Source organism: Phoca vitulina, unplaced genomic scaffold (genome assembly GCF_004348235.1).
Source record: "Phoca vitulina isolate PV1807 unplaced genomic scaffold, GSC_HSeal_1.0 scaffold1085, whole genome shotgun sequence".
NCBI classification, from domain to species: Eukaryota; Metazoa; Chordata; class Mammalia; order Carnivora; family Phocidae; genus Phoca; species Phoca vitulina.
The window spans coordinates 1-10,249 of NW_022590772.1; the positions used below are offsets into that span (position 1 = coordinate 1).

Genomic DNA, 10,249 nt, shown 5'->3' on the forward strand with positions numbered 1-10,249 from the left:
CCCCTGCCAGAGCCGATGCCCCTTCCCCTGCCCGTGTCCTTGTTCCTGCCCCTGCCCCTGCCCGTGCCAGAGCCGATGCCCCTTCCCCTGCCCGTGTCCTTGTTCCTGCCCCTGCCCCTGCCAGAGCCGATGCCCCTTCCCCTGCCCGTGTCCCTGTTCCTGCCCCTGCCCCTGCCAGAGCCGATGCCCCTTCCCCTGCCGGTGTCCCTGCCCCTGCCCCTGCCAGAGCCGATGCCCCTTCCCCTGCCGGTGTCCCTGTTCCTGCCCCTGCCCCTGCCCCTGCCCCTGCCAGAGCCGATGCCCCTTCCCCTTCTTTCCAGGGCCACTGCCCCTTCCCCTGGCCCTGCCTGTCCTCCTGTACTTGCCCCTGACCCAGCTCCTACCGTCGATCCTGCCCCTGGCCCTGCTCTTGCATCTGGCCCTGCTCTTGCATCTGGCCCTGCCCCTCTTCCTGCTCCTGCAGGGCTCCCAGAACCACATCCAGAGCCCACATCCTCGCGAGGAGAGCTCCTTGTACAATTACCCTTAGCTCCATCACCCGACCCCGACACCCCGCCAGATTGTTTCATCCCATCCCCCTATGTTCTTTCTCTCTGGTGCATATTAACTGTTATATTATCTTTCCATGTCCTATATGCTGTTTATTATTTATTTTAAATAAAATTAATTGTTTTCAGTTGAACAAGTCCTGAGCATGAAGTACATTCCCAACGCTGGGCCACCACACCACAGAACATTGCTGTGGAATATCTGCTTCCCCAAAGGAGTCCCCAAACCAGAAGGCCTCCCTGGAAACCCCTAAGCTGCTTTCTCTCTCTGTTCCTTTACCTGTTCTGGATGTTTCCTGTACGTGGAATCACACAGTACGGGCCTTTGTGTCTGCCCCCCTATTTGCAAAGGGGACTCATTCTTTTCTGTGTTGACTTGACATAGAATTTTCCTTATTTGATGTTGAAAGCCCCGATGGATTACAGATGAGATGTACTCATAGAGCCCCCTTTGGTAAATATGGACACAATCTCGGGGCGGAGACCCCTATTCCTGCTGGGACACCTCAGCCTGACCCCAGACAGGAAAGGGCTGGTTCCTCCTGTGACCCACAGACAAACCAGGGAAATGCAGAAGGCTGGAAGACACACCCCAAAGGGCCAAAGCATTGCTCACAACCCAAAGCCAGAGAAAGGTTTCCCATGCCTCTGGTCCAAACCAGGCTCCAAGTCACTGGGTTCCACAGGGACAGAGACCAAACCCATGAAAGTTCAAGGCGGGGGGGGGACAGGCACGGGGGGAGTCAGAGATGCGGGAGCTCCCGGGGAAGGACTCTGGCAAAGGAAACCCTATGGAGGCAGCGCTGGTCACCCTCAGACTGGCAGGTGTCTGGTCTGGGGACCAGCAGCCCTGGGGAGAACGTGAGGAAGTGGAGGTCCCCTGGAGAGAAGGGGGACGGGCACCCCTGTCTGGGAGAACAGTGAGCAGCACCCGTCCCAGGCCGCAGGGGCACCCATCACCTAGCACGCTCGTCCTGGGACTCACGCCCGGAAACTCTGGCTCGGTTTTTCACAGATGTGTTTTCAGGAGTGTTCAGCACAGCGGTGGTGGGGAGAGCAGGGCATGGAACACAAATGCCCATGGAGATGGACGGGATCCAAGGTCCTGGTGCACAGGGTGGAGAGAAGGCTGTGGGGCAGTAACGTGGGTACGGGGTCTCTATGTGCCAAGAGGCAGACCCTGGGGTCATCTTATGTAAGACTAGGGACCCACTGTGTGCATCCAGGAGCTGGCCCATACGTTCTGGAACCAGCTCTAACAGCAGCCTGGCCTTTGCCTGTGGCTGCAGAGAGTGAAGGAGGAGAAGCCACACTGCCTGGGGTTCCCTCCCAGCCTGCGGCACAGCTATTGGCCCCCGATGCAGTGAGTAGCTCGGCTTGGCTTGGCACGGCAGGGGCGCCCTGTGCTGACATCTGCCCAGCCCTGCCAGTCCCCGGCCCAAATCCCAGCCCCACCGTTACGGACCAAGCGGCCTGGGCGAGGTTCTTTATGCTGGGGCCTCAGTTACCCTGGGGACTGTGGAGAGCAGACACTCCCCAGGCGTCCACCCAGTGGCTGTGCACATCCCAGGAGGCGGAAGAGATATAAAGCTGAGGAGCCCGGCCCATTTGGTGAGGAAGGGGGCTCCAAGGGTCACCTCCCCCATCTGCCCCAGGGGCTCTGCAGTACCCAGCGCCACGGGAGAGAAAAACAGAGCTCCTGTGTGTGGCCACAGGACGCGTGCCGCTGAGCAGGGGCATGGAGCAGAGGGCTGGGGAAGGTGGGTGGAAGATGCCCCCTCCATGGGCAGGTGTGAACTGCCTTCTTGGAGGGACTGAGATGCGACTTCGCTTCCTCCAGTGTGGGGCTCTGGTCATCCCGTGCTGGGTGTTCTGAGCAGGCAGGAACACACTCTGGGGTCCCCATAAGCTTGGGCCACAGCCTCAGCTTCCTGAGCTCAGCTCTGACCAGGGACCCTGCCTGGGACTAGGGGACCGTGGATGCTGAGCTGGGGTGTGGCAGAGCTGGTGACACTCCCCCGACCCCCAGGAGCTGTTCAGGAAGGCGGTGCCCTACCACTGCCTGGGCTGCATCTGGTCCCAGCGGGACAAGAAGGGCGAGGGGCCCCTGGCTCCCACCGTGGGCTGCTGCTTCGAGGATGCATGTGGCTGTCGGGCGCAGGGCCGGGGTGGGGGGTGGGGGGTGGGGCACTGGATCCAGGTGGCCGAGATAGGCCATGGGCGGGCCAGGGATCCCCTCTCCAGACTTAGGCAACTCCTCTTTCAGCCGGAGTTAGGTCTCCAGCACTCTAGCTGTTCCTCCAGGCTGTTGGGTAAATGGGGGTGGGTGTGCTTCCTTCCCAGAACCACCCAGCCTGTCCCCAGGAAGCCCGGCCCCTTTTGCTCCTTCTGTGGGCACTGCACTTGCAAGGGGACAGCACCCCACCTGCCCAGGACTGCCCAGGACTGCAGGGAATGCTCACAGCCCACAGAGCCTTAAGCCCAAACGGCCAGACCTGGGAGGGAGGCAGGTCTGGGTGCGCCTGGGAGGCCGCGCTCCGCCCCCAGGGCAGAAGATGCTGATCACAGAGAATGCTGTAGGGTTCTTCATGGATGAGGCGCCTGAGGACTTCGCACTAGCTTACACGGGGCGCGGCGGCTGCCTCAGGTCCCTCCCCACCTGCCCAGGGCGGCAGTAACTAGTCCGCTTGGGAGAAGCACCAGGGGCGAATGAAGCCAGGGCGCTCCTTCCAGACCCTACCCCGCAGCTTCCGCGGGAAGGAGGGCGCGGCGTGTCGCCGGCCGGGGCCCCAGCTGCCCGTCGCTGTCGGTGAGAGTCCCGCCCTGAGCGCGTGCAGGCAGCGTTCCCTGCAGGGGACCTTCCTGGGGGGCTCGCGGGGAGGTGCGCCCGGCAGCAGCCGCTCAACCGAGGCTCCCGGAGAGCCGGGCGCCTTCTGCGGGGAGCGGAGAGGTGGCGCCAGCTCCGGGGACGCTCACGGGGTGCGGGACAGGAACTTCGGACGGCGCTGTTCCGTGTGCTCTGCATAGATTGACTCACGCAGTCCTGCCACCCGCGGGACGTAGGTCCCGGGGATCTCCATTTTGCAGGGTCCCATTCTCCCGGAGGAGGACCCGGCGCTGCCGCCCGCCCCGGACCGAGCTGCAGGCGCGGGCAGGAGAGTGGGAAGTCTTGCTGCGGGGCCTGGCTGTCCCGGGGGAGCGCCCCCATTCCCCCCAACTCGCACCCCCCGCCCTCGACGCGACCCGCAAGTCCTGGCGCCAGCAAGACCGGAAGGGTCCGCTAGAGGGCGCTGCGGCGGTGGGCTCGGGGCGGCGCGGTTTGGCCCTCGCAGGCCGCCGTAGGCCCTATAAAAGGCGCGGCGCGCGCCTGTGCGTCCTTTCCCGGCGGCGACGGCGGGTGACGAGCGGCGGGCCTTCCCGGGAGCAGGCGGCGGCCGGGTAGCAGGGGTTTGGGTGGGGGGGGTCCCGGCCCTCCGGAAGTCCGCGCAGTGCCGCGGGGACGCGCTGAGCACCTGCCGCCCGCGCTCGCCGGGGGGGACCTCGGGGAGGCCGCCGCCGCCCCCGCTCGCGTGCGGCTGCCCCTTTGTGTCGAGAGGCGGGCTGACCGTCATCCGTGCGCTGTGGCCGCGCGTCCGGCCGTGTGTGCGGCGGGCCCGGGGCTGGCACTGCGGGCGGGGCCTCGCGCCGTAACCCCGGCGCTGCCCACGCTCGAGCCAGGCTGGGCCTCCGGGGCGCGGTGAACGGGCGCGCTGTCTCCCAGGGACACGCAGGCCTGGTGGCGGGGGCTCGGGGGCCGCAGAGCCGTGCGCGGGCCCGTTCCGGCCTCTGTAAAGCGGAGGTTTCTTTTCTTCTCTAGGGAGTGTGCCCGCTGGAACCCGCGCGCCTGGAGGGCGGCCCAGGTGAGGTGACACGTGGGCGCCGGAGCGCGCTCGCCCCGAAGTGCGACTGCTGCGCACATTCGGCCCCTTGGGCATCTCCTGTGTCGGGGTGCTTGGACTCCGTGCACAGGCCGGGCGGCTCCCTCAGCTGCCCCCAGAGGCGTTGCAGTGTGGCTGTGTGTCACACGTGCGTCATTCGGTGGCAGAGAGAAGAGAGGCTGATCTACGCCCAGTGTTCCAGCTCGTGAACGTCTGGGTGATTGATAGTCTGACACCCGGCCAAGCGCTTCGGCCTGGCCTGAGGCCCCCCGGGAAAACCCTCCCGCTGTCTCCTGTTCTTGGTGTCAGGTGGGCACGTGGTCGTAGGTAGTGGGCCACTGGATTTCCGGTGGGCAGGACAAAGGACGCCTCTCAGTACCTTCCTGCCACCTGCCTGGCCAGCAGGGTGGGTTTTTCAGAATCCCGCAGAAGCAGGGAAGGTTTGCTGGAACCTGGTCCCGTTAACAGTAACGATGACAGCCGACTTTTATTAGACTCTCATTTCGGGCTGAGCATTTTTGTTACTTAATACAGGAACGAGGGCAACGGTGTTGGCCCGGAGGGGCCCAGAAAAACTTCCGCCACCATCCAGACCGAGGTAAGAGGAGAGACGAAGCTGGCCTCCAGGCTGGGTGGGAGGGGACGGCTGCCCTGCAGGTGCTGGACCTGCCGGCACCCCGGATCCAGCTGCTCTGCTGGACCTGGGACGTCAGGGCAGATAGGAAGTGGCTATTTCTACGCTCAGTGCTCAGAACAGTGAGCACTAAGAATGGTTTGTAGCCGAACATGCCTTAGAGCAGCTGTGGCTTGCCGCTTGGCAGGCACACCACACCTTCGGGCTTCTAGCCAGGAGCGCCGAGCACGGCACCAGGTGCTTCGGTTTTCTGATTCGCCTGTAAGATAACACTCACGAGGTTCGAGTGAGCCATGCATGTGTATGAGCTGGTGGCCAGCTTCTGGCACAATGGGATTGACCAGGAGAGGGTCTCCTTCCTGGAAATGGTCATTCTGTAGGTCTGTTTGGAGGGTTTTCTGGAAGTCCTTGCCAGGTGTGTCGTGCGTCTGGCTGAGATCTGCTGTGAGTGGCCTGGGGTGTGTCGCTCCCTGCGGGGGCTTCCGAGCCCTGTGCCCACAGACACCCCTGTTTTAAGGACCCTTGAGACTAGCGGCGCAGGAGGCCATCTGGTCGGGCTGGGGAGGGGGAGGGACCCCAGAGGGCTGCACCTGGCTTTGTCCTGCCAAGGGCCCTGTAAACCAGGGCTCTGGTGAGAGGAGGGGGGGTGGCCTCGGTAACCCCACTGGAGTGACAGGTGTGACTGAGGCTTTCCCGCCTTCTTGCAGGTGGAGAGCTCAACACTGGTACAAGCAGGCGAGACCCGGGCTGGCTGCTCGGGGTGACAGACTCACCAATTTCAGGTTAAAAAAAGGAGAGAGAGTAAGATGTTTTGCATTTATTTTCTGAAGCATTTGTGCAGAACGTTGGTGTGTTGGAAAGCAGTCACGTGCGTTCAGCTTGTGAAGCTTGCACCGGGGAGATGGATCTGCTGGGCCAAGGCAGCGGGACCTGTTAAGTGTTGGTAGACACTGTTCCGGATTCCGGAAAGTCCAGGCGGGCTAAGGCAGAGAGAAGGGGTCGGAATAAACAGGGCCCGGTGGTCGTTCGCAGAGGCACATCCAGACGCTGCCGTGGCCTGGGCTCTGCGATCGGGTGGGGAGCCACTTCAGGGGCGGCGCGCCCCAGCTTGGAGGCCCCGGGCCTGTAGGGGTGGCCCAGCGTGTGCGCCTCATGGAGCAGGTGAGGGATGAGCAGGTTCTCCCCCTGGCACCCTGTGTCCTGCTGCTTAATCCTCCAGCCATTGTGTTCTAGGGGGAAGTAAAATCTTTGCAGCGTTTTCTAACCGCCCAGAGCCCACGATTCTAATTTTTTTTTTCATTAAGATTTATTTTAGAGCATAAGCTGGGGGTGGGGGTGGACAGAGGGAGAGAGAATCTGAAGCAGAGTCCACACTCAGCCGGAGCCTGACGTGGGGCTCGATCCCACGACCCTGAGATCGTGGCCTGAGCTGAAACCTAGAGTAGGATGCTCAACTGATGGAGTCACCCCAGTGCCCCAATTCTAAACTGTTTTTTGTGCTGTATTTGGATTACCCACCCCACAAGAGAGAAAGACCTAGATGGGGCAGAAAATTATTTTTTAATGTAGGTAAGGATGAGTTTTAGGAATCAATACTAAAAACATGGGTATTAGTTGAAATTTTGGAATACATTTTTCAATAAAAGTGTTTCTTTGTTGGCAAAACTTGAGATTGGTGTTGAATAAACCGTGTTTACTTGGTTTTTCCTCACAGTGATTAGCTGAGGCCAGAGCAGGAGGCTGGTGGGTACGTGTGTGCACATGCATGGCCACGCCAGTGGGCGCGGGGAGGAGGGCAGCTCGCTTTCCTGAGCTGTTGCCTGCTTATTTGGCTGTGTGACGTTCAGGGGTTCCCGCACAGCCTTTCCCAAGCATTATAACCACTTGGAGTTAAGCCTGCAAAGGTCAGTGGCCCCCAGGGACTTGAGGAGTAGGATCTCCTGCCCACCGCGACTTGGGATGGGGACGCAGCCCTTCCCGCAGCTCCCTGAGTCTCCCGGTGTCTGGGGTCTCTTAATAAACCCTGTGACTACTTGTGTGGATGTTTTGAAACCTTGCCTTTCGTCAAAACAATGCTGGGAGTTTTCAGTTCCCAGAATGGAAGCCTAGGGAGCCACGTGCTGACCCCTCCACGGGGTGGGTCACAGCTGCAGTCTCCATTCAGTGCACCAGCCTGGGCTCAGCAGTGGGGCCCCCGTGGGAAACGGGTGTCCGGCTCCTGCAGCTTCCCCTTGAGGAGAGGCAGGGAGAGTGCTCGGCTCTTGCCTGGATGATGGATTTTTCACCTAGTGGTTCATGGGTATCTGTGGAAGTCGTGCGCGCTGGACTGTAGGAGAGGGTCTGGGACGGGAGGAGCCCGGCTCCCCGTCGGTCCCTTCCTTGGGAACCGCAGCACCAGCCAGCGGCATCTGGCATCCTGTCACCACACCGCTCCTGCCCCCCAGAATGTGGCTCTAGGAGAGACCGTACCTGTGATGCCCGCTGAGGCCTCTCCAGCCGATGGGGACCCGGAGGACCACGCCGCATTCCGTCCAGCCTGGGCAAGAGCAGCCCCCCACCTCTGAGCTCAGGAGGCCGATGGCGGGTCTGGGAGGCAGGGCTCCAGCGTGGCGGGAGGGAACCCAGGGACACTCACAGAAAAGCTGTTTATTCACATCACACGTTCTTCAAAGTAACAAAAGTCCTGGGTGAGTCCTTCAGCCAGCCCTCGTGGTCAGGCTCCAGGAGCTGCTCCTGCCCCCCCCCACCCCCTGTCCAGCTATGCGGCTCCCCTGTCTGGGTCGTTGGCATCTGGGGCTGAGGGAAGGACCCCTTCCCTGGTGGATGCAGGCCAGGCCTCCAGCTCCTGTGGTCCTGTCCTTTGCTGGGTGGTCGGGTGAAGAGGGAGGAGGACCCAAGGGCGCGAGTGGCTCTGGGGCCCCAGGCAGCCCCCTGGGAGTTGGGGGGGCGGGGAGCCGGCCATCAAGAGTACTTGGTGTTGGAGATCTTCTTCCAGAGCAGGGTCTTGAGGTGGCTCAGCACCAGCGAGTGGTGGGCCTCCACCTGGCTGGCCAGCCCGCTCAGCGTCGTGCAGGTGCGCAGCTGCTTGCCCAGCTCCTCGTGCAGGTCGGCGGGGGCGCCGGGCAGCAGGTAGTCCCGCAGCAGCTCGCACACCTTGGCCAGGTTGGGCTGGATGAGGTCACCCTTGCACTGCCGCATGAGCTTGTCGCAGGGGGCCCTGCAGTCCCGGCCGTACGTGCAGTCCGAGCTGCGCTCGCAGCGGCGGCCCTGCAGGAAGCGGCGCACGGCCGCCTCGGGGGCCACCTGCTGCAGGTCGGCCATCTTGAAGTCGTACTTGGCCGTGTAGCCCACGTTGGCCAGCGTGGTCTCGCACATGTAGAAGGTCCCATAGGCGCCATGGAAGAGCTCCTCCACAAACTCCAGCAGGCCGATGGCGATCTTGGCCCTCCAGGGCCACGCGGGCCCCAGCCACCGCTGCAGGGCTGTGTGCAGGGCCGGGGGCAGCAGCGGGCGCAGGAGGGGCGGGAGAGCGGCCCCGTGCCAGGAACCATGTGGGACCCCCTCGGTGACATAGAGGTCCCCACAGGAGCCCAGCAGCCGGGACGCGTGCTCCTCCTGGAGGGACAGCAGCAGCAGGAACTCGTTCCGTTGGAGCAGGGCCCACACCGACTTGGCCTCAGCCAGGGACACCCTGCTGTCCTTGTTGAAGTCGGCCATGAGCAGGACCTGCCCAACCAGCGCGGGCAGGGAGGGCAGGTCTCCCAGGTTCGCCTGACACGGGAGACCCAGAGAAAAGGAGACCGTGTCATTTCAGGGCCAGCGAGCCTGACTTGGTGGTGGGTTTCTACGTTGGCAGGGTGCCCGCCTTGACCTAGTCGGCTAGGACCCCTGGGTGTCCGCTGGGTGCATCTGCCAGCTTGGGAGAGCCCGGCCCCCAAGCACACGGAGGGGACAGCCCAGGGCTGTGCAGAGCCCCCTCGCCGACCACTGGTGCACCGTCCTTTCTCCAGGAGCTGCTCCTGGGGCCCTCGTGTCCCTGCATCTCCACTGGTGCTCGGGGAGCTGGGGAGCGGGCACTTGGATCTGCTCTCACCCCGCTTCCCATGCGCGGGGTCCTCTGCACCCAGTAGGTGCTCCCCTGAGCGAAGGTCTGCCTGGAGCTGAGGTCCAGCCAGATGCCTGGCTCCTGCCCTGAACTCCGCACGGCCCCCAGGAGCCAACTGACCTTGAGAAAGCTGAGGGTCATCTCCCGGAACTCCTTAATTGAGGTGCCCCGAGTGGGCTTGTCGAACAGCACCAGCTCCTGCCGGGGGGCCGGGTCCGACCTGGCCTTGGGGTCCAGGCCCTCCTCGATGCCACACTTAATGGTCACCTCCTTGCCCTGCCACAGCCCGCTGTACACCTGCATGGGGCCACAGGGGTCCTCGAGCAGACGTCCCCTCCCGCTGCACCTTGCGCCCGAGCCCCGGGCCCCCAGGCCAAGGGCCCCAGGGCTGACCCCAGCCAGAGCCTCCTGGGCTTACCTGCTGGCCTGGGACGGAGGACAGGCACGTCCTCCACTCCACCTTGTGCAGGTTGCACAGGTCCTGGCAGATGGAGCCCGAGATGATGCCCTTGCGGTACTGGTCACACTGGGGACGGGAGGAGGACACCACGAAGTGGCCTGAGGAGGCGGGGCCCCTCCCCCACCATCCACACGTGGCAGGTTGAGGTCCCGTCGCATCTGCCGGTTGCCCCCTGGTTCTTAAGCCCCTCCACGTCTCAGAGGGGCCCCCAGACCACAGCAGCTGGGAACCAGCAGGCTCCGGCCACACCTGACCACGCGGAGGGCCACGGCACCCACGGCCTGGCAAGAGCCTCTGCTCCCTGCGGCCCCTCGCAGAGTCCGCGGCGACCCCCACCTCCTGCGAGGTGCGCAAGTCTGGGTCTCCCTGGCGTGGGCTCTCCCCGGTTCCAGGAAGCAGGAGCAGCAGAGCCCGAGACACGAAGGGGCCCTGCCCCGAGGGTGGCGGGAAGGGGCCCGGCCAGGCCGCCTCATTAGCCAAATGCCCTGGGAACCACTAGCAGCAAGAACCAGGCTGGGCTCCGGAGCCGCGGTCGCCCCCCTGGCCCCTTCCCCTGCAGCCCCCCGAGCCCTGCAGGTCCGGGCT

The 10,249-nt window shown here is 63.5% G+C and overlaps 1 protein-coding gene and 2 non-coding genes across 3 annotated transcripts; 2 read left to right on the top strand and 1 right to left on the bottom strand.

The window, feature by feature from the left end:
* Positions 1-4,406: 4,406 nt before the first annotated feature.
* LOC116629471 (divergent protein kinase domain 1B-like) lies at positions 4,407-10,159 on the bottom strand (the record flags this gene model as incomplete). The annotated part of the gene is made up of 3 exons (XM_032399755.1): positions 4,407-8,870; positions 9,325-9,501; positions 9,623-10,159. Coding segments are annotated over 3 exons (1,524 nt in total), but the record flags the coding sequence as incomplete, so codon positions are not given.
* Positions 4,574-4,702, top strand: LOC116629473. Its single transcript, XR_004298751.1, has one exon. It is a non-coding gene; the product is annotated as a small nucleolar RNA SNORA17 (small nucleolar RNA).
* LOC116629472 lies at positions 5,120-5,255 on the top strand. The gene has a single exon (XR_004298750.1). It is a non-coding gene; the product is annotated as a small nucleolar RNA SNORA43 (small nucleolar RNA).
* Positions 10,160-10,249: the final 90 nt, after the last annotated feature.